Genomic DNA, 24,028 nt, shown 5'->3' with positions numbered 1-24,028 from the left:
GACTTCCCAGCGCAGCTCTCGCTCTCCGGGAGAATACCCCAGCAGTGCAAATAATCTAGCCCTTAATCACGGTTGGACTGTGATATTTACTAGCATTTCGACAGATTGCGGTGACTACAACAAGACAGTCATTTCCTCCCGTGCATGCGAGCGGAGCTGCGCGCCGCCGCCGCGGCGTTTGCTGCCGGAAGCTCGTGCTGCCGCGCGCCGGGCTCGGGCGAGCTCAGCCTGGGCGGCACTGAGGCCGAGGAGCCGGGCGGTTAGCCAAGGGCAGCCTCTCCCCCTCCCGTGCCGCGGAGGTACCTCGCCTCACGCCGCGTACGTGCACCAGAACCTCTCGAGACTTTTCTCTTTTTAAGCCATACGCTGCCTTCGGCTGAAAGGCAGATGCACCGGTTATCTGGGGAGTCCCTGTCTGTGGCACCCAGACAAAAATGCTTTGGCAGACGGATAAGCGAGGAAATTAATTTTCTTGTCTTTAGCAAGCAGCGCGCACCATCGCGCCTGCACAGATCGAATTTGTTATGATAGCAAAACAAGTTCTATGGAAACCATTGTGAGCCCTCCGCGCGGCTGCCCAGGAGAGTTGGGGAAAGCCGCTTTTGTTTGTTGTGCTTGGCATCGTTTTGCTCTGGATGAAGATGCTTTAATTTTGCGGGGAGACCCAAGGGAGCATTCCTCTTTTTCCATACCAGAGAGCCGTCCAAGCTGGCATAAACGTCCCCTCTTTCCAGCTGCTCCTTTCCAAACACACTGTGCCTCCTAAAGATAGTCTTTACAGTGGCTGGGGCTGGTGGAAAACATGAAGCCTGCATGGATTAGCAGAGGAATTCATCTGGGCTGACGAACTGGGTTTCCCTCTATAAACAGCACTAGTGTTTTCATCTTCTGGACGGCCGAGCACACTTCGCGTCCCCGCGCTCCGGGGCCGCCTCTCGCGCCGGGCTGCGCCTGCGCCTGCTCCGCTGAGCCGCCGCGCGAGCTGGACCTGCCGGGGGGGCGCGAACAGCAGCTCTCCCCCTGCCCAGACGGGCTTCTTCCAACCTTTAAAAGAAATGGTGGGGTTATTTTGTTTCCCCGGTTTATTTTTGTTTCCGGGAAAAAGGGAAATGCAAGTGCTCCCTTCTCCGCTGGTTCGGTGAGCCTACAAGCAGCCTGCACTGTCTACGTGTGTTTGCTTTGCTGCTGCTTCTCCGGCAGCGATGGGCTGCTTGTCCGCAGTGCATAAAGCACAGCGGGGGCTCCGGGCTCTCGAAGGCGGGTTGTGGTCTGCCCCGTGCCCCCGGGGTTGGCAGGCTGGTGCAGGAGCGGTGCTGCTCCCGCGGCCAGGCCCGGCATCCCGCGCGGCCCGGCGCCTGCCCGGCTCCGACAGCGGCTCCTGCAAAACAGGAACTGTGCCGTTTCCCAAGCACTCCTCATGCTGGCTCGCAGGATAGGTGCCGCGTGTTGTAACCCCGAGCAGACCCCGGGAGCGTGACTCACTTCAGCCAGGGGCGGACCAGCCGAGATGTGTCCAGGATCCCGACTTCCCTGCCCCATCGCGGCTCCCTCTTTTCCTTCCCGGTTGCAAACCCCTCACCGAGCGCCTCCCTAGCGCTCCTCAGACAGCCGCTCCTGCAGCAGAAACGCAGCTCCTGCAGCTTGCACTTGGTTTTTTATAGCTTGCTTGGTGAATATAATCCTCTGGGGTTATTAAGCACCCAGCACCGTTTCTGTCACTGCTCAGGAGGCGGAAGACGTGCAGGGCCCATTACGTGATGAGGCCGCTCTCGGTGGTGGTTTGTGTTTACCTGGCTGGTGGGTAATGGATGGTTGTGGCTGTGTCACCAAGTAACTCAGCACAGAGTTAGAGTCGTGGGGACAAAACCTGGGGACTTGGGATTCAGCTGCCAAATGGAAGAATTAAGTAATAAAGCCCTGTCCCTTAACTGAACTTAAGCACCGTGTTTTCATACGCGTAACCCACACCCCGTCAAAAGCACATTCCCTGGAGATAGGGCTGTGCCAGCCCCCATCTTCCCATCACGTGCTGCGGTCTCTCCCTGCTCTGGCTCCCACAGGCAGTATCTGCTCTGGGGTAGGGAGAAGGGTGGTGGGATCCCGGCGGTCCCGAGAGAGCAGGCGACGGGTACGGTGGTGGGAGGAGAGGGTGCCAGGGTAAATGTGTTACCTGCACTCATATAGAACTTGCGCTGCTGCTGAATCATGGTCTTTTCACGGATAGCACGTGGGTTATGCTCATGAAAATAAGGCACTTTTTAAAACAAACTGAAAAAAACAGAAAACCTGTAGGTGGAGAGCAATGCTGTAGTGTTTTGCAGGTTTATCAGTCTACAGTATATTTATTATGATACAGTTCTCGGTGTAAGCATTGCCCTGTTTTTAAAAGGAGCAAAAGTTGGCGTCAAGATGCTGCTGGGTGCAACGAGGGTATTTTGTCTACCAAATCACTTGATGTACATACCTATCTGAGCCATTCCCTACTGCCCCACTCCAGATGCATCGTGTCTGGTGTGGTTTTGACGGCGTCAAGCACCGTTCCCATCAAGGAGACGAGGCGGCTGCCCTGGGAACCCAGGGGCGAGGCCCAGGGTGCTGGTAGGAGACGAAGGTGCTGGCCAGGACACAGGCTTTCATGTATCATTGCTTTAAGCAGCCTCACTGACTGCCAGAGGTTTTGCAGCTGGAGCATCAGCCATGCTGAACCGCACGAGGAAAACAAAGCCCAACAGATTTCCAAAATACTAACAGCTGGATGCAGATGACATTTCAGGATTGAAAAAAAAAAAAAAGAAGCCCAAACCAAACAAACCTCTCTCGCGTGGCTCTTTGGCCCTCCCAGGGCTGCCCTGCGTGGCAGCAGCCCGGGGCTGGGGTGCCTTGCGCGAGCGGGTGAACCAGCAACGCAACTGGGGGTGTCCCCGGGGTGTCCAGCCCAGGCGGCACAGGGGAGGTGAGATGCCCACCAGAAAATTAACTGTTCAAAACCATGAAAATTGCTTCTGTCTTGGCAGGCAAAAGGCGAGAACGGGAGCTGAAGGGAACCGGGGGCAAGCAGCCCTCCGCATCCCGCTCGGCACTCTGCTCCCAGCCAGGGCCAGCGGTGACCGAATCCCCTCCTCAGACTGTTGACTGTTGCTGTTAACAGTGCTGATTTATGGCACAAATACAAACTGTGCCGTTATTAGTGTTGATTGCAGTCATGCCTAAGGGTCCCTCCGAGAGGAAAGCCCCGTTGTGCTAGACGTGGTGCAAGCACGGGGCAGCAAACCCTCCCCGCCCCGTGGAGAAGCCGCCTCCACGGCCGCCGTGGCCTCCACGCAGACAGCCTGCAGAGATGCTGACCACGGCATGGGCCCAGGGGCAGAAACTGCTTTTTCACTCGAGGAGGTTCCCCTTGAGGTCACCGGTCGGTGTCGGCGCAGCATGGGCAAGTTTGCGTTTCTGCAACTCCCTCCTCACCCTGTTGAGCAAAGCCCTGCAGCTTACATTAAAGTCGGTGGGGCTTAACCGTGGGTTTAAGCTTGAGTGCATTTCCAATTCTCTGCTGAAAAAGGGGACGACTCAGTCTCTTGGACAGTCTGTTTTTCCCCACAGGTAAATTACATCCATTTTTAGGTCTGTCGATGCGGCATTTTTGTAGCACCTAAAATACTCCCTCCCCATTACCAGGCCTCTTCCTGTTTTCTTGCCATTGGGCTGACCAGGACCAGGTAGGGGATTGCAGGCAGGGCCCAGGTCTACAGCTGTGCCTTCACTTCATCTGGAGTCCCCACTGCTCTGGTGTCCTTCCCCTTTGCATTTAGCCTGGGGCAAAGCAAAGCAGCTAGTGGCAGTCAGCAGTGTTGGTAGCTTGGTCCTGTTTCCCAAAGGAGAGAGTAGGACATTCTGACGGTGATGACTGGATGGTCACATCATGATGTTGCATAGCAGGTGGTGAGCCTTCCTCATGCTGCTGCTGCAAGGAACAGGCAAGGAGTCAGCTTTACCTCACCACCGAGGAATCAGGCCCAGGTATTTGCCCTTGCTAGTACAAAACCTTCCCATCTTTGCTCAACATCCCAAAGGATGGTCACAAATTCCTACAGAAGGACCTCTACTACTCCAGCATTTGTTCTATGTTGTCTGTCTGAGAAACACCAGGTGTGGTCTGGGCCAGGTTCAGAGAGGTGATGAATACTTGTGTCTTGGCATACTTGAAATTTTTTTTTTAAAGTAGGTAGATGTCTAATCCATAGTGATTTGGTGGGGAGTTAGCTACCAGAATACATTTAAAACTCTGGCCTTGCAGAATACCTCCAGTGGCTTCGTGCAGTTTCATAACGCTGTGTGTGTTAGCTGGTGCATATTGCTCATGCTTGCAGATGTGGCAGTTGCTCTCTTTTTGAGACCTCTCAGAAAGAGCTACGGTGATCTTGGCCTTCAAACTTGCTGCTACTGTGTCTTTCAGCTCTCTGTGCTTAGTTCCCCAACTGCAGGGCAAACAGTCTTCCCATTTAATCTGCGTTCCCAGCCGGAGGAATGGTCTGCCAATTGGTTTTGCATGTGTTTGTAGTCAGACGAGATCATGTGAAACGTAAGCAAGTTCTATCTTTATTTTAGGCGAGAGGGTGTTTTATCCCTGTGTGGCTCCAAAGCCTGTTGTTGTTTGGTTGGAATTCACCCAGGAAGCGTAGCAATGGACACTTAAATCCAAACTAATAGGTTCAATATGAGGTACAGCTGCGGCGCTCGTGAGCTGGCTGTGCGTGCTCCTGTGTGAAGGAGAATGCTGTCAGAGGGCTGACTAGGCTTGGGAGCAGTCGCGACGCTCTCGCTGGGTGCTTGCAGCATCTTTCATCATGCCCGCAAGATTCAGTAATGAGCACAGCGTTTAGCATCCTGCCCGGGTGGCATGGGGATACACACAGCACCGAGCCCTCACGGTTGGAGAATTATGTTGGCTTGCTAATTCTTTTAAGGATTACCTGGGCAGTCTATTTTTGTGGTCGCTTCTAAGTCTTGATCTGGAATGTGGATGGGAGGTCTGCAAATAATCAAGGCCTAATTTTTGAATAAATGTTGGTTCTTGCTATTGTGGTGAAGTTGGGAATTGCCCAACCTCAATAGCTCCGGCTGCACTTCAGCTAAAGATAGTCACCTCAACAACTACTATACATTATGGAGCTCAGTCCTATTTCTGGTAATTTATATGCCCCCCCCCCTTTTTCCTTTCCTTACTGAAAACAAAAGTTTTATCGTTTGTGCCGTTGACTCAGATTGAAAGTTTTAACTCTTTGGATGATGCATATACATTTTTCTTATGCTCTCAAGCTTTTTACTGTCAGAGGTTTCTGGCCTTCTGTAGGTGAGATGCAAACTCAGTTACAGTATCTGCTTCCCATGATCTTTGCATTTTTTCTTGTAGTTTTAGTTACAGGTGTCTCCCATAATTAGTGCTCCCTCTCAGTTCATCATGTTCTCCGATCTGTACATATGCCCCATAGTATTATTTCTTACATTATTACTATATAACCGTACGGCTTAGGCACCCCCTCACGGAGGAGAGCTCCATGGTGCTAGATGCTTGCATTTGTTCTCGTGCTCAGTGTTTTTCACTAAGAACTGTGCACCTACTTCGTATAAACCTCTTTAAAATAAAGCACATAAGAAACATATGCCTTTTTTGCGCTTGCTGTTCCTAAGTTGTTTGTGAAAGCAGAATAGTTGCAAGCAGAAGCTTATTTAAATGACTATCCTGTAAGAAAGCTCGAGTTAACTGTAAAAGTTGTTTGTACGTCCCTTGTGCATCTTTTCTGTTACTTTGGGACAGTTGTTTTCTCCTGGCTACCGGAGCACCAGCTTCAAAATGCAGTTCAGACACGTTCAGAGGGAAATTTGCTTTGCTCTGGAGGGCCAGATCCTGCAAGAATCCACAAGTCCTTCAGCGGAGCCGCTTGTGGAGCTAAGACACGGCAGAAGATAAGATGCCAGAGAATTAGAGCCAGTAAATAGTTTTGTGGCTTAATATATATAAGCGCTAGAGCTTTAGGGAGGAAAATAGATTATGTTATTGACTGTTCATCCCCTAAAAGGATGTCTAAAGGGAAGCATAACACAGTTTGCTTCCCCTCAATTAAATATTAGTTACATGGTTTGTTTCCTCTCAAATATTTGTTCTAGTAGTTCCTTGTGACAGAAAATCAGAATCAGTAGCATTGCCTATTCTGGTTACCTTGAGCTAATCCTGAACATGCTGTAACAGTTCTTTGATTCTCCCCCCCCCCCCCCCGCAATTATTTCCTGTAAAAGAAAATACCTTTCTCCCGTCCATTCTTTCTTCTCTGTTTTTTAAACACTTTGCTGAATGACTCATATCACCTCCTAGTAAATAGGTTAAGTCTAGGAGAATGATGAAACTGCAAAGTGACATGTGAATAAATAGTGCTCTCGCTGGTGTGCTTTTCCTGCCGGCAGTTGCTATTTCAGAGGCATTGTGGTATCTATGGCAAATTTCATTAGCGTTTCAACCGTGAGGTGCAAGCTACTGTAGGAAAAATTCATCACCAGCCTCCTTCGGTTTTGCTGTTTTTAATCTGAAAGCAAGATGTCTTAATACCAAGCAGCACTGCTTATCTCAGCAGTTATGTAGCACACTTGCAAGGCCCAAACCACGCACAAAAAAATAGACCTGAGCACAGTTCACCCTGGTGCTTTGCAGCAGCCACTGCTGCTGCAGAGTTAAGAGCAGAGGTCGGAGTGACAAAGCGAAGGCTCCTAAGCTGCGGTTCAGTCCACGTAATATTTCTGTATTGGTTTAGCCAACTAATGTGGTTAAGAAAATGAACTCCATCCCTTCTGGTATAAGATTTTGTGTATTTATTTATTATGTGTGTATTTCACTTGAAATATTTCACTTGGTCTCATCACATGTTAACTAAAACTAAACACAAACTTAGTCTTCTCTCAGTGACTTCCTAACTATCAACCAGCGAGAGCCAACTGCATGACTCAAACACGTGTCCTTCCCTTACAATTTCAGCCAAAACTATCTGGCATCAGAGTACTGCAGAATGAAAGTCATATCTAAATATATGTGAGCAGAGAGAAAGTCAGTTAAAAAAAGACTTTGTTATGGAAAGCTACTACAAACCAAATCCACGGTGGCCTGGAGTTCCTCATCACGCGCAGTCTGAGCTAGTTTTCCACTGGGAAGGTGCGCCTCGCAGATTGGCTGCTGACACACATGGAGGAGCTACACGAAGACATCAGACCTCGTTGCAGCCCTTAATGCCTTACATATATTAACTAAACAGGCATAAAGGTTTTATCTAAGGGAGAAAGAAAGTATCCGTGGTCCTCTTAGCAAGTTTGATAAGACAACAGTTTTTTCCTTTGTATTCATACGGTTCCCGGGTGCTGCGAATGGTATTTAAAGCAACACCTCCTCGCACCCGCTCTGATGGGGTGCCTCTTCCCCCGCGATGACTACAGTGCAGCTCCTCTAAACTAACGGGGCTTTTCCCACCGGTGGGACTGGCCTGCGGATGGGCTCCAGGGGCTTCCTGCAGCCGTCTGCTGAAGCCTAGCAGTTTGCACGGCAGGAAGGAAAGTGCAGGAGATGTTGCCTGAAGGTGCACTTTCCTGGTTGCCAGCTGACGCGGATTCTGCCTCCGGTCCGAGGGGAGGCAGGCTCTGCGCCTGTCGTAGAGCCCTCTGATAAAAAATTGATGATTAAATGCTGAAATCCATCAAGCAAACAGGAAATCACACTCTGGAGGCAAAAATTGCCTCTGCCTTTCCCTCGCCGCTCCCACTAACAGCAACCCAGGATGAGAAAGCTAGTGCGTGTGTGCACGTGTGGCCTGCGGATATCACATAACCACTGCTCGCGGGTTCATGGAGAAGGTCCCTAGAACACTTAACCCATTGATTTCCCATAAATTCAAATAAGGATTCAAAGGGATTAAATAACTGAAACCACCACAAACGGCACTTAATCATCCTTAGAGCTCTCTCATTCAACTCACTTTAATGCAACATTTGGTACCTGTTTCTCTGGCAGATTATGTCATTTGTAAGCAACGTTGTTCTCCTACGTATTGTTCGCAGTTCAGATTTCAGTTCCCCGGTTGCGGGGGTCTCCGTAACTGGCCTTCCAGGGACCTGAGCAATCAGTTAACACCCAGTTCTCTCCTTAACTGATTAACTGTGTGAAAGTCCTCTGGCCATGGAAGTGTAATGATTTTTTACTAATCACTTACAGGCTCAGGTGGAACTTATTACTGATTTACAAGGTCGTAACTGTTTGTGTAGCAAGCTGAAGCGAAGCATGGCAAAAGGGACAGGCCCCCAGTAGCTCCGAGCATGGCGTGTAGTACAGGGAAAGCAAACACAGGTTTCAAATGATCTCCGCTCATGCAAATTGCTCTGTTCTCTTTCCCTTGTCACTGATCGCTTTTCTTTATATCACCAAGGAGAAATTGCCTGCAGGGAACAGTTTGCAGAGTAGCAACTTCTGTTTGAGGATTAAGCGTGAATAAACAGAGGCACAGGGATGCTCGTCTAAAAGAAACTACTCCGAGCTGCTGCTGCTGCTGCTGCCGCCGGGGGATGCCGGCCCCGTGCAGGCGGCGGGGCGAGCGCACGCACAGCCTCCCCGCAGGCTCCCCGCTACCGCGGCCCCGCGCAGCACGGATGCTCTTAGTCTCTTGCAGTGCGATGGCGTATTGCAGAGTCGGAGCAGACCACTAAGTCTTTGGATTGCTTTCTGTTATCTCTGTTGGCTCAGTTTTGATCATCCTAATAGGATGAACCTAATTTTTAGTGGTATTGAGCACTCCAATCTTGACTGAAATTTATGGGACCTACCATGTCTATTTAAAGGTTCTTATCTTAAATCGTTGCCTGTTAGGATTTTTAGCGTGCCTAAGCGAGCTGAGCTCTTGTGCCTTTCAAAGTTTGCTGAACTACCTAAAAGCTTTAAAACATCCCTGTAGGGATCTTTGAAAATGCTTGCTTTCCGCTGCATCCACCGTGTCGGTATAGGCTCCTTCTACGCAAGCCCTTAGTCACCATTTTGGGCTGCTCTTTTCTGTTCACTAGGCATCAGGTGCTTAAGTTCCCTGAATGCAGCTTTCAGTGTCTTTTTCAGGCCAAAGCAAATCTGCAACAAGCTGGTCCTTCTGAGATACTCTGGATTTGGCCTGGGCCATGTGGCAAGATGATGACATGGCTGAGGACCAAGTTCTGGAGTCTGGTCTTTCCAGTCTTGTGCTTTAACCGCTAGGTCACAGTTTTTCCTAACAGTTTTAAGGCAACTGTTTCGTAGAAGTGGGCTGTTGATCTTTTCTGGAAACAGACTGACAATAATTAAAGTACTTAACATATCTGTAGAATTTCTAGAATGGTGACACAGACAGTTTTGTGTCTTAAATATTTCCTTCTTGATGCTTTTGATGCCTGGGGGAATTTAGCAGAATTTTTTTTTTTTTTTAGAAGAAGAAATGCTCTCTTTATTTTCTGCTCTTTTGTCACAGGCACACCCAGCTTCCTGTTAAAGATTTTGGGTAGGATATTACAACAGATGTTGCTTTTTTTTGCACCTCACTGTGGAACCGTGTTGAAACATAAGGGGAGAGTATTTAAATGTCAAGTGAAATACAGATGCTGTAAATCATGGGAGTTTAGATACTAATTTTAGTGGAGACAGGCTGTAGGCAGAAATATGCATTTTATTTAGATTCTGTTTTCCATCAGATATCTAGATTATGATGTTGAATTTATCAAAAGATGCTAATGGGTTTTGAGTGTGTTTAAACTATTGTAACAAAAATGCATCCTGGGACTTGAATTGCCATTTAGTTTGAGATCTGTAACTTCTTCAAAAAATTTGCATAATTAATGGAAATGACCTGATTGCCATAGGGCTGGATGATGCTAAAGAGGTTTATAGTTTACATAGATAACATAGATTACAAACAGGACAAGGAAGAAAAGTCCCAGGGTGTGTCTCTTGGCATTATTTCAGTATGGAGTTAAACCTTTAGAGGGGGACATGTAATTAAAGCAAAGCTTTACATCTGAGAACAGTTCAGTAGTTAGATGTCCCCGTTTTCCAGAAAAAGCCTTTCATTACTGCTGATTTATCAAACAACCCCCCCCCCCCCCCCCCCCGGGTGTATTTCCTTACACAGTTTGCTGGGGTTGGGCTCCTTGGGCCCGACATCGCTAAGTTTGTATTTACCAGTCAGTCAGTTGCTCTGCTTGCATGTGCAGAGGCTGATTTTCCAGGAGGCAGGCTGTGAAATAGGCCGTGTGCTGAATGGTACGTTCAAGTGCATGATACGTGGCTGCACAGTCTTAGGGCGCCAAGTAAAATATTTCTCTTCTATATATAGTCACCTGAAATCCAGCAGCAAAGACACTTCTGAATCTTGTACTCAGAACTAGCTTAGTCTTTAAGAAGCATTCTTTCTTCCTTAATATTGCAATTATTTTTTAATTTCCACATGGTTTTGCAGGAAGCACTAACTGTTTTCATGATGAATTCAAAATAAATCTCAAAAGATCAGAAAGGAAAAAAGAAACAGAATTTTAAATATTGCCATTTTATGAGAAAAAAATTCCACCTTATTTGAGTTTGAAGCAAAGACTATAACTTTCAGAATTTCTTTGCGCATATCTTTCCTGTTCTTTATAATTAAGGTAGTCTAATTTACATAGCCATTTTGGTTAGATCTCTTACTTAAAAGGGACTGACTTTTGATCTGGCATAAATGTGTCATGTTTTATTTGGGCCACTAAGATGATAATATAACTGAATTTTGCAAAAGGCAGTGACTAGTCTTTGACCTGACTTACAAGACACATGGACCTCCTGTGCCTCTGAAGTCTCAGATCATATTATCAGCATTTCTCATATGTTTTGTGATCAATTTAGCAGTGTAATTTTTTTCATATTTATTTTTAGATAATATCAGTTGAGAAAAGAGGGGAAAAAAGTAAAACATAGTGCTGGATCTGAGCAAACAGAAAGGTCAGCGGTTAAGTTCTGCCTTATGTATTGTATATGCTGAAATGTCCTTTTAATAAATTAAAACACAAAATGGAAGAGTAGCTGAAAAGTGTAACATTTGGCCTTGCAACATAGGTCGAAAGTTACTTTTTTTTCTCAAAAATGGTTTTGCAAATCTTTTTCAGAGCTGATAGATACACACCTTAGCTGGATACAAAACATTATATGAAAAAGAATGACTGTGATCTTTGATCCAAGCAATCAAAATGAAAGGTAATTGGTATTTTTCTGCCTTTTCTCCAGCTGTGTGTTTCTCTTAACCTATATTTATTTTTTTTCCGGTGAAAAAGTCATGCCCCTTTTTATTTGGCTTAGAGGGCTTTAAATCTTATTTAATTTAATTTAATTTTTTAATTCTTCCCCACATGTATGCCATAAAGCTGTCCTGCAATAGCTGGGGCCTGGTGGGCAGGGAAGGAGAGCTGGGATTGTGCATGCTGGGCTAATGCATACAGTTGTTCCCACACTGCAGTTGCGCTTCGTTGTTAGGACCATGGTTTGCCTGGCTATTCCAGCCACACTTTTGCCATCACACTAAAAGTTCAGGCTTAAACCTCAGTCCTCCCTGGAGGTCCCTCCTATGCCATCAGTCCCTCCACATGTTTTGTGTTTGTTTCACACGTAAAACGGCTCTTGGCCTCGTTGGTGGAGCACCCGTGGCACGTGCAGGATCCCCACGGGGCATGAGATCCCCGTCACTGCCCCTCGCTGAGGGTGCTGAGACAGCACCGGCTTCAGTGCTGTTATTCCAGACATATGGGTGGAATAACGCTAGTAAACTTGTTATTCCAGTGTGTTTGTGAATGTGTACGTGTGTACGTTGAATATGAATGTGTGTGTGTAATCAATTACAAGGAGCTTGACTCAAAGCCAGCTAAAACTGGAGACTGTTTTCTGTCTCTGGACTACTAGTTGGAGCTCGATATTTAATATAACCCACTATCAGCCCGCAAGTGAATGCGCTCCAGATTTCAATCTGAGAGGATGTGAATTGGAGTCTTAAATGTCTTTGAGGCCTGGAGCCTGAGCGACTGACTCTAACCCATCAAAGCCAAGTGCTTAGAGGAACGCAGACGCTCTCCCATGATTTTAGTCAGCCTCTTGCATTAAGTTAACTTGGGGATGTCCAAGCACTGGGGCTGCTGTAATACTCATACGGCAGTGGTATCTGATAAGATAAGCTGAAGTTCAGGCCTAAATAGACATTTCCTTGGTCTGGATGGCCATCAGCTGTAATTTCAATATACTTTTTATGATTTAATTTGTCATAATTTTTGCATATGTCATCATGGCCCTGTTTAATCAGTTCTCTCTCATTAAACCAATCAATAACAGTGTGCTCCAAAGCTGCCTAATGCCAGGCACCTTAAATAATATTTTATTTATTAATCACATCATCTCTCTTTCCTCTCGGCTAGAAATGAGCAAATAATGAGAACCGATACTTGAAAGACATTTCAACCATGCTACCAAAAAAAGATAGAAGGGAGCTCAGAATAGCAAGTTCAGCGCATGATCTCAGCTTCCTCTGAAGTTTAGATATGTCTCAGTTTGCTGATCCTGTTCAATCTACTATTGAGACCCAGTCAGTGAGATTACACCTAGATCTGAATTCATGCGCTCCCAAAATCTGGAGCAGATGCATCCAAGATGTGTGGTTTCCCCGGACTGCATTTGGAGGTGCCTCCAAGCTAGGAGAGAGATACCTTGGGGTCTACTCTTGTTGCCTTTATCTATTTGTTAGGTTTAGGAGCTCTGGTTGCGGGTTAGCACCTTTTGTGCTGGGGCCATCACTGAGTCACACATCCTTCTTTTGGAGCTCCCCAGACTAGTGTTGCCCAGCCTAAATGACACCAAAATCCCCTCCCTACATAGGTTTAGGTGAAATTCAGGCTGAGCACAGGATGTTCAGGCCAACTGATAATAGGAAGGCAGCTGCCTTGTCATTCAGACATTTACTAGATACTTAAAACAAAAATGTCTGATTTGCAACCCTTATGAGCTCAAAGGGAGAGAGCCCAGCTCCTCCCTTGAGTAACATCCTGCAGCTCATCTGTGGGGTGGATGTTTCATCCCACTCCCCTGCAAGTTTTTCGCTCGTTTCAGAGGTTATAGGGTTGTTCCCCTACAACCTCAGCCCACAAAACCCACTGCTGACCTCCGACGCAGCACACAGGAGGGAAAGTGAAGTTTGCAGGTCGAGGAAGCTCTTTACCGCACTGTCCAACCTGCTTGGAGCCGACGAGCTGACACCTCTGTCCTGGCTCACGCTTTGCTGGCACTGTACTACAGATTTTGCTTTGTATAACGTTCAGGCTGGGAAACAACAAAAAATGGACCCTTCAAAAGACTGCAGGTTTAGTAAACCCCATTTAATCACCTGCGCATTTTCACCTAGTTTGTTAATCCTCTCTAGACCGAGATGACTGTTGGCTAAGATGTTTCCATAGGTGGTGGTTGTATTAAATAAAAGGAAACTCATATACAGTAGTTTTCTGGTAGACTGGCTGCTCAAGCAAGCATGTTGATAAATAAATCGGCCTGCAGTCTCAGCCCACTTATTTTTACAAAGGAAATGACCCTGAGAGAGTGGGTGCCCACTTCTTTTACCTCACTGCTATTTTTAGCCGAGGCTGCGAAAAATTTCCATTGAAGACCTGCTCCTCTCATTTCCTGGGTAGAGCAAACAGGAAGCTCCTCCAACGGAGGCGCAGGAGGGTTTTGCCCGAGCGCAGACCAACCTCACCTCCCGCTGGCCGCTCGCTTGCACTGCAGAGCGGCGACACCACACCACACCACACCACACCACACCACACCACACCACACCACACCACACCACACGACACAACACGACACGACACGACACGACACGACACGACACCACACGACACCACACCACACCACACCACACCACACCACACCACACGACACGACACGACACCACACCACACCACACCACACCACACCACACGACACGACACGACACGACACCACACCACACCACACCACACCACACCACACCACACCACACCACACGACACCGCACCACACCACACCACACCACACCACACCACACCACACCACACCACACCACACCACACCACACGCCGCGTACCCCGGGCACTCGGGCTCTGCTTGCATGAGCTCACTGCAGAGGTGGTGGGCAGCGGCCAGGGGGTGGAGGAGGCAGGTGGAAAGCTGGGCAGCAGGAGATGACAGTGCTCCTTGCTGTTGCAGTTGCTCTCGGCCACATTTTCCTGTGGGGATCCACACGCTGTCCAGCAGGTACTGACCAGGCCGAGGTCAAGCGTTTCCTGGCTGGAATTAGAAAGAAGAGCTAAACTCCGGGCTGGTAGCAGTGGGGTTTCAGAGCACGGAGGGATGGAAACCACCTCGTGTCACAGCAGGCAGCAGTGAAGGGAGCCCCTCGGTGCGCTGGTGTGCTCCCCAGCCCCTTGGGCTCGCCGCACCCCTCCCGGACGGGGTGTTGGCGAAGCAAGTGCCTGCAGAGCCCGCAGCCAGGTCCTCCCGTTGGCGCTGGGGCCGGCGCAACCCTTCATGGGAGGTTCCTGTGCTCAAACACGTGGAGGGCTGGTTCCCTTCTCTCCTCCCGTCAAACACCGATGCTACACTCGGTGCAAATATTTAGTCCTTGAGGATTATCATCTATCAGAGGGAGACATCTGCTTAGTAATAACATGGAACTTTGCACAAAACAGACTTTACTTCTTCTGAGGTAAATTCCATTGTGTGGAAGGTGGAAGGGGGCTTTCAACCTGCTAGTCATGATCATTAAAAATTAATACATGTGTTCCCCTCCTCAAGGGCAGGAGAGTTCAGGCACCATTTGGTTTAATTGTTGGGAAGTGGTGAAATTCTATGTTTATTACAACTTTTCATACACATTTGTTAGAAATGGGCCTAAATATTGGTTACCTGAGGATTAATCAGTTTTAAGTGAGGGTCTTCTCTGATTTAAATTAGTCCTTGTCTAGCCCTTGAATAACAGAAGGAAGAAATCACATAGTTCTTCCAGTGCATGCCCTTCATATGGGTTTGATTTTGTCCTGGCATTAACCTGGCAATTTCCTGTTGAAGAGAATGAAGGTTGCCCACTGTTAGCTGAGGACAGACATGTACTTTATCTTGTGAACAAGTCAAATGGCACTGTTAAATCACACATAGTACAAGCGTAAAAAAACTCAGATTTTTCTCTGAAGAAATATAGTCTTTCCATTGTTAAAATGCCCTAACATTCGTCCACCAAAAACATATATTTATTTTTTTTGAAAGGAGCACTGTTGCTTTATGAACCACAAGCTAGTTTATTAAAATAGTTCTTTTATCATTAGAACAGCCTGTGCTTGAGTGAGTTCATTTGTTTCTATTGAATTTTAATTTGTGGTGCACTCAGCTGTTGCATTTTCAAAATATATATATTTTTTCAATTAGAAAGATCTTAGTGTAATTGCCTGCCTTTCGTGATTCAGGAACATATTCAGAAATAATGAACCCTTCCTAAGACAGAGTAATTTGCAAAATTTGTGAGCCCTTTCCCAAATTCGTATCTATCTGTTTGACACATGCCTCCTCCCTCTCTTTCACTATAAATTCATTTGAGTTGGAAAGACATACTGTTTTTGCAAAAGAAATTCCAAAAAATGTCATTGAACTCCAAGGCTGAAGCAAAGAAGTGTGCCCATAACTGCAAGAACAGTATCATGGGTCCACTTGAATCAGGAACTGCATCCAAAACTGGTCTGTCCCTATAGCTTTGGGGAGAAGATGTGGAGTAACTTTGCTACCAATTTACATCGGGGTCTTAAACATTAGAAAATTTGGTCTTCAATTGTAAGGCAAATTTGTCAAAGTAGACAGTTTCCAAACTGTGGACCACCTTGGTGAATACAACACCAAGAAGCTTTATGCAAGATGGAGCCACAAGCAGTCTGGGTGAGAACATCTGCATCGAAGGTCTCCCATCGCAGGTCTCTCCTAGAGAAAGCCTGGCCTAGTGAAAGGGGTCATTCCAAGATGAGACCAGACTCTGCTTCAGACAGGACAAGTCTGAAATGTAGACAGAGGAGTTCAGGAGAGAACGGCTGCTGTATATAACACATCATACTGTTCTGGGTTTTTACACAGAGGATAGAGTGTATCGGTGTCTTCTTCTGAGCTTTATTAGCAATCGTTAGCACAGAGTCCCAGCCTATTAGGGTAAAAATTTATAGAGGAGCATGGAAGTTTGCTTATGCTGTCTCACCACGATCTGCAAACAAATTATAGCAAAAATGTAGAACAAATAGACTTAGGGTGAGATTTTTTGTTTCAAAAAAACAAAAAAAACCAACCCCAAACTGAAACCACTTTTCACCTGCATTGCAGTCTGCATTTTTAGCACTGTCCCCTGTGTTCCCTCCAAATCTTTCCCTTCACTTTTCAAAATATTCTTATTTCTGCGTAGTAAAAATGTTAAAATGCTCAGATACTCATGGATTTTTTTCTACTCAGATAAAGGAAATGTCTGTGAAAGAGGGAAAGTGTCATTTTATATAAGGGATATAGCATGGACTGGTCACTTGATAGAACGTGTCAATCATCTTTTTATAGTTCTTGAAGCATGCTGAACACAATGTAGACCCTCTCTCTCCTCTCCTTCCTCCTTTCCTTCAAAAACTATGTAGTCTGGCTAGTTAGACAAAAAGTTTTAAGTTGTAACTAGAATTATGTTATGAATATCACGGGGATATTTTTGACTTAATAGCAAACTGCCCAGGATTGCTTTCGTTTCTCATGTTTTTCAAAGTGCTCTAACATTTCTTTCTCTTTCTTTATTTCACAGTTAATGAAATTATCAGGAAGGAATTTTCTGGACTCCCTGCCAGAAATCAGACATAGAAGCAGAGATTTGCGAGACAACTTTTACCGAATCCTTCCATAACTGACCTCTTAGATCCTTCCAGTGCCCCTGCAACCTCCTGCTTCCTTAACTGTTCATCTCAAGGCACCAATTCAATGCAAGGAACAATGTATTGGCATCAAGCTGACAGCCTTGACTAAGCAGCTCGCCACCTCTCTCTGTAAACATCGAAAAGGACACCCTTCCTTTAGTCCAAAGATCGTATTGTTCTCATATAACAGAGCATCTGTCTGAGGAAACTCTTCAAGCCTGCTGCAAAATATCTATCTATGTATCGATTTATCTTAGTAGTAAGGGAGAAGTAAGATGTCACTCCTGAACACCGCACAAAGCAAGGGAGGTTATATATTAGCGCTTATTTGGGTGGGGTGGGAAACGAGAGAAGAAAGAGTAATATATTCCATAAAAGAATAAAAACATTTTGCAGTTTGCTAACAATGACTTGCCCTCCGGGTCTCAAAGCCCTTTTGAAAAATTTTATTGTGGTAGGAAACTGAGGCAGCCCAAGCTTGCTCAGCCTTTGGCCAACCTGGGATCAAAAGCCAGTTTCTCTGACTCTGAGCACTGTGATCAGTATTTCAAACAGTAGCTGTCAGCTGAATCCAAGAGTTTTCATTTTTCTGGGTAGGAATTTGAAGGAGAAGAAAATTCAAAGAGAACTAGTTAAAAGAACAATTCAGCAGCTCTAACATTGTTCCCAAGTTAAAATAAACCCTGATAAAACAGAGATTAATATATAGGAGTCACAGTAACCTAAGCACTGTTATGTCTATCCAAAGATTTTTATGATTGATCCTTATTAATAGTGAGGCAGTACATGAACACATCTTAGATGTTTTCTCTCTAATGAATTGTTGCTGTTTCTTTCCATACAGAACCTGCTATTGGCTTGTAACTCGTCTCATTTAGCAGCTGTAGCATTTAACCACACAAGCTGCAGAGGAAAATAATTGCATCTCACAGAAGTCATATCTTCTAAACAAACACATACACCTACTTATATTCCTTTAGCTTTGCAAAGCCACCAGCAATTTCTGGAAAGATTAAATTTGCATGTGAGTTTGTGCATTAGTTAGTTATGTTTTGCTTTGGGTGTCTGAATATGCTGTACTGATACATGCTTATCACGGTAAGGGGTTACCTCTGCCATTTGCAGTTGTATTCCTCCTAAGTTTGTAACACTTTCTGGTGTGTCATTGCTACCACTGTGTCATTAGAAGGCATAGTGAGTGCATAATATACAGTAAGAGGTAGCCGTAATATTGTAGGAAATAGGTAGTAATCATCTTCTCTGTTTTTGTAAATGAGGAATACTGATATCATTATGGGTGCAGAGCTAGAGGTCTAGTCTAGAAAACACAGTTAAACGATCCTGCTTTCAATTGTTTTAAAGTAAACTTTGCTGAATACCAACACGTCCACATGCTCACAGCAGGAATTAGATGATGGGAATATGGCAGGTCAGCAGAGCATCCATAGAAGTTGTTCCCCAACACTGCAAGACAGATAATTGCAGAAACCCTTTAGAATATATGCTAGGTTCAACAAAAATATTCCCAGGAGTAGTGAGATTTTTTTTTTTTTCTGGCACCAAAAGCTAGCACTTAACCTATGCAAGGTTTATGTTTCAGAGCAAGAGATAGAAGCATTATGCTTCTCAGAATGTCTCACCTAAGCCTCTGTTATAATCTTGGGTTTTAATCTGAAACCTGAATTTTGCAAGAGCAGCTCTGGATTCAGCCAAGTCTCGCTCTGCAGCCAGAGCTGAGGGCTGTAGCCTGAGCCCTTCTCTAGTCCAGATCCAGAGCTGGCATTCACAACTGTGCCATAGCCTTCGGAGTTTGCTGCTTTTTCCCCAGAAGTACTGCGTAGGCACGCAGGCGGTGCTGGAGCAGTGTGGAGATGGGGAGCACACCAGCCATCTGGAAGGCGTTAGCCCACTTTGCAAAATTAAAATCTTTTGTCACAAAATGATCCGCCTGTATCCCATTTCAGCAAGGCTAAAAAGGCTCTGGCCGCGGATGCTTCCTCCTCGGGCTCGTGCTGTGAGCTACATGTGGTGCATCAGCAAGAGCGTAGATGTATCCAAGTCTCAGCTTTTTACCTGTAGAGGTGAGTGGCTTTTTTTTTTCTACTGACTTTTACAGGAACAAAACTGAGGCTTGGATTAGTTGAAATGGCTTCTGCACAGTGAAATTATTGATTGTTAAACAGCACTTATACTTGTCTAGTACTTCAACTGCTCACATGCCTCCAACAAGCTATGTGAGTCATTTTAAAACTGCTGTATGCCAAAGTCTGCCATACGTCATGGAGTTTTTAATGCAGGTTGAAGGTCTGGACAATTTTGAAAAATTCTTGAGGACAAAATTTGCCTGTCAGAAGTTCTTTATTGCAGCTGAGCAAAAGAATAGGCCAAATGCATCTCCCAGTTTCACAGAATTCACCCTTGGAACTACTGAAATGACCATCTAGTTTTCCCCAGCCTAACCTATAAGATTAAGGTATAGGAGTATCTAAAAAAGAAAAAATTAACAACCCAAATCCTAAATTACCTGACAGAAACTTTCCTCTTGCTGGATTTTAAATAGGATACCAAAGAATGTCAACTTATTTGCAAATCTGTAGACAAACTGACATTGTCTAAAAATATTGCTGCTTATTTGGTGATGGATAGCAACTGGTTTGCAATATTTCTGTTTACGCCGATGACTGTCTCATCTCTAAGTGGGATGACCGCACGTGCAAATCCATTAGCAACCTGCTGCCTGGAATGTGCAATTACAATATGCATGTTCGTGATGGGGCCTGATGGTTTTTTGTTGTTGTTGTTGGGGGGGTTTTCTGCCACTGTCCCCTGCTGATCATTTGAGCATCCTACATCATTTCCCCCTTCTTACTATGAGGCATAGACATATAAAGCAGACAGGAAAAGTATAGACTCAGAGTGAAGACTTTTGAGCCTTCAGAGGGGTCCATGCAAGCAAGCCCATGAGCCTCTGCCGGGTGCCACTGAAGCTGCTTTGCAGGGTGCACCCATTAAACATGCTCCCTTTAACAGAAAGATAAGATTTCCACGGCTCTTGCATGTTCTTTTAGGCACTTTCCTGTAGAGAGAGGGGGAGAGGATTTTTTTTATGTGCTACAAATAGTGTCCTTGTTCTTGCATTAGTTGTATTTCTTCCTAATTTTTAAGGCATGGATGTTAATCTGTATGTGTGTTTGTGTAGGTGCATATACATATACATATATATATATATATACATATACATATATATATATATATGCACACACACTCACATATCCATAGCTATACACACACAGAGTTACATTCTTGGGTCATGATCTTGTAATTGGCTCTGGTCCGGCCACTCTGTGCAGCTGCATGAAGCCAGCTACTGGATCGGGGGTTCATAAGATGTATATAATATAGACTACATTTTAGTGGTTTTATTTACAGCTTCATGAGGTCAGGCTGTGCTACTCTATCTGCTTCTACATGCAACCATTAGATAAAGAATATAGCTTTAACCAACTTCATATTTATTTCTGAAAAGGAGAAAAAGAGTATCCTCAGACATAGCGTTACACATTGTTGTCTCTCTTTAAAAATAAAGCAGATACGTTAAAATCATCTAGCTACGCTGAAGAACTTCAAAATATGCAGTACTAAATTATTTCCTGTTCTTGCTGAGCAGTGTTTTTCCAGTATTAATATTTTGTTACATAATGCAACTTGCTGTCTTTCTGTAGAAGCATTAGATTAACCTTGGAAGAGTTAATACCATTTTGTGAGTAATTTGTTCTCACTTTATCTGGAAGATAGCCATATTTGCACATGAGGAAGTTCTGTCTTTCCTCAGTTATCTGAATGTTTCACCACAGTGCCTTCCTGCCATTGTACCAAAGGCCTCCAAATATATTGTCTACAGGGTGAACAACTCTAATGCATTTTCCATCAAAGTTATACCATGCAAAGTACATGGGGCTCATTGGAACGCAAAGTTCATCTCTTTCTTTTTGTGTATGTGTGTCTGTGTGTGTGTGCGGGGTTTTTATTTCCATTTTTCCATCCAAGCTTTGGCTGCAAATACAGGATGAGCTTCTATAAACTTCTGCATCAAATATATCAATACGTAGAATAAAACTCATCATTCATGATATGTAAACCGTCTGAGAGTGGAATGGGAGTTGACAGATATCAGGAAGATTTTTTTTTTGTCAGTTATGAGTGTTGGAAGTAAAGATTGCCAGGAGAGTAATTGCTCGTGAAGATACTTGCAATGAAACATGAAGTGCCGTTTTTGTTTTTCTCCATGAGAATGAGCAAAATGTAAGATCTGAACAGCAGCGATGGAATGAAAGTGTCTAACGTATGTGTTTTTATTGGTAGAAAGAATGTAGAAGAGCCATGGTTTTTGCACTTGCTTTATTTGTATCCATGTAAATATGTATCACTTCCATTCTTCTTGTAGGAATACAGCATTTTCTGAATGTAGAATATTTTCCAAAACAGCACTATGTTATTCTCTATTGTATAAAATGCTGCTGCTTGATAATATATCTAAAACAGTTCTCAAATTAGCTAGCATGTTTTTTAAAGTATATTTTGTAATCCATATCTTTGCAGAAAAGTGTCTATGCTTTTTGTCTGACCAAATATGCAACATCTTTTGGATTAAGGATAGTATTTATAAAGGATCAATTTTCATTTTTCTGAGTGTATTAATTTTCTATGCAATTGTTGTTGAATTTTTATTGTCCTAAAAAAAAGATGTATTTGATAAATTTTCCAAAGACTTCAAAGACAGCTTTAAACACTTTAGAAATATTTTTCTAAATATTTCAATCTGACTTTTTTCCCTGAATTACTTTCCAAATTGCTACTTAATAGAGAACAATTATCTGCCAGATGGGATTCAAGAAAATGACTGTCTTAATTTCAAATCTTAAATTGAATCATAGATCTTCATAAATTTTGCACCATTTCAAATCATCTGATGTTTCGGTTTATGTGCCACCCTATATGTTATTTATATTACATATTCCTGTGCAATACAAAGAAATGCCTATGTTGGGTTTAGAGTGAGGAAATTGCAAATTCTCCAGAATCAACTGCTTGTTTTCCTCCTTGTTTACATTGCAGTGATTTCTTACATGTAAATGTAAGGCATCTATCTACCATCAAACATGGAAAGTTATCATTCTTTATTCATCTCAGTTCAGAATGACTCATCCACCCCTTTGAGTGTTTGACATAAAAATGATATCCCTCTTCTTTCATGTTTGCTACTTTATAGCTGCAGTGGGGGACAGCTGATAGCAATTTGCCTAACTACCACTCGGTATCTAATCCAATGTAGTCTGTACAAGATTTGTTTAGCCATTTTCGTTGTTCCTGGTGTACAAAAAATAAGTTGGTACCTGACTGACATTGCATGAAAAATTTCAGATGAAGGTGCTGGTACTGTAAAAGATCGTATTAGCTGAAAATGTGTGGTTGTCTGGGGAAAAGTTAGTATTTTGAGTTTCTTTTCAATAACTCTCACAAAAAAGCCAAATTGGGTTGAAAGTTGTAGAATGACTGCGTCACAAAAGTGAACAAGGGTCTGTATGTCTGAAATATCCCAGAAACACAGATGTGTGTTGGACGAATCAGGTATTTTTGAAGAGGGCAAAGGATGAAGCTGCCATCATGTTACTGGTGCTGAGCAGTACCTTACTACACAAGTAGCATGGTGAGACCAGGGAATATGTAATCAAGGCACAGCTCAGTCTTAATAATGATGGCCTAATTGGGACCTACACATCTGTGTGTGTGTGTGTGTGTCCTACCCTGCATGTTCAGGTAAAGCCATACATTAACCATAGACACCCAAAGTGAGCAATTGTCTCCCAAATCGTTCCAACAGATGTCTTTTTAATCAAACTGTTTGTTCAAAAGTCTAACTTTAAGAATTGGAAAGGGATTTATATCATTCACATTCCTACAACAACATTGTTAACCTCCAATGTAATGATTTTTTTGCTATCTGTAAAATATTTTTATATATTGCCTGTACTATGGTAGTTTAGCAATAAATGAAAGGATATCTGCTGCATGAGTGTTTGGTCTATTTTTAAATGCCTTTATTCTCTTTGATAAAGTAATATCGAGGGGACGAGTCACCCAGTCTTCTTGTCATTGTCACCCTCCTAAATACTCGTGATGAAACTGTCCTGGGGGCTTTTCAACATGGGTAAGGATTTCAGTCTGGAGTACAAAAAGTAAATGAGGTTCCCAGTCTTTCTTTGCATCAAAATCCCATCCAGTTACTACTGATGACATTGCTCCATACAGTGAAAATTTTTATAAACTCCTTCACCTGCCCTTATTTTTTTATTTTCCCAGATTTCAATTCCCCCTACAGTAAAAATGCACTAAACAAGCCACATCAACAGGTTCTCCACAGAGGTTTTGCCATTATACAGAGTTAATTTCCAGCCAAGCAAAGGTCCTTCTGTATCAGTATATGGTTTATAGAGATTGGAGATGTGCTCCATTTAATTTCTGTTCATCTAAATCCCAACCCAGCATTTTTCTACTAGAGACACTAAAAGATACATTTTCATACTGCCGTGCTGGAAGGATGCCCAGAGCCCATTATGTCTCCGTACGAGTTGAATTTATATAGCGTACAATTAAAGACATTTACCTTAACAAAATCAATATTATCCTTTGCATTTAAAAACAGTGAATTCAAACCATATTTGATGCATTTGTTGGACATGGAGCAAGCGCTTTGCTTTGCTTATTCACAAAAGCCTTGGAGCAAGAGCCATGTGGAAGCTCTTAACTCCCAGCACACGGTACAAAGGCTGGGAAGCTCATAAACCAGACAGGCTTCGCCAACAAAGAAGCTGTTACTGGCTAAGAGAGAACATTTTATGATGAGCAAATATATGGCACTCAGGATTTTAGCTTTATTCAGCAACGGGAAAATTTAAGTAACTTAACCTGGAAATTCCACAGTTAAGGGCTGCAAACTTGAGCACCTGACCTGATACTCTGG

The 24,028-nt window shown here is 44.2% G+C and overlaps 1 protein-coding gene across 6 annotated transcripts in view; it reads left to right on the top strand.

Moving 5' to 3' along the window:
- The window catches only part of NFATC2 (nuclear factor of activated T cells 2), a 100,749-nt gene extending 77,672 nt beyond the window's left edge, over window positions 1–23,077 (top strand). For 5 of the 6 annotated variants that reach the window (XM_026099636.2, XM_026099634.2, XM_064521522.1 and 2 more), the window contains exon 10: window positions 16,899–23,077. In XM_026099636.2, the coding sequence (XP_025955421.1) occupies window positions 16,899–16,954 (56 nt within the window). In that variant the 3' untranslated portion in view covers window positions 16,955–23,077. Of the gene's footprint in view, window positions 1–11,181; window positions 11,270–16,898 lie in introns of all 6 variants that reach the window. The other variant, XM_064521523.1, reaches the window with a different exon arrangement.
- Window positions 23,078–24,028: the final 951 nt, after the last annotated feature.

Source organism: Dromaius novaehollandiae, chromosome 16 (assembly GCF_036370855.1).
Source record: "Dromaius novaehollandiae isolate bDroNov1 chromosome 16, bDroNov1.hap1, whole genome shotgun sequence".
Taxonomy (NCBI): domain Eukaryota; kingdom Metazoa; phylum Chordata; class Aves; order Casuariiformes; family Dromaiidae; genus Dromaius; species Dromaius novaehollandiae.
Note: the sequence above shows the minus strand (reverse complement) of the source record. Positions and strands in the feature narration are given on the sequence as shown.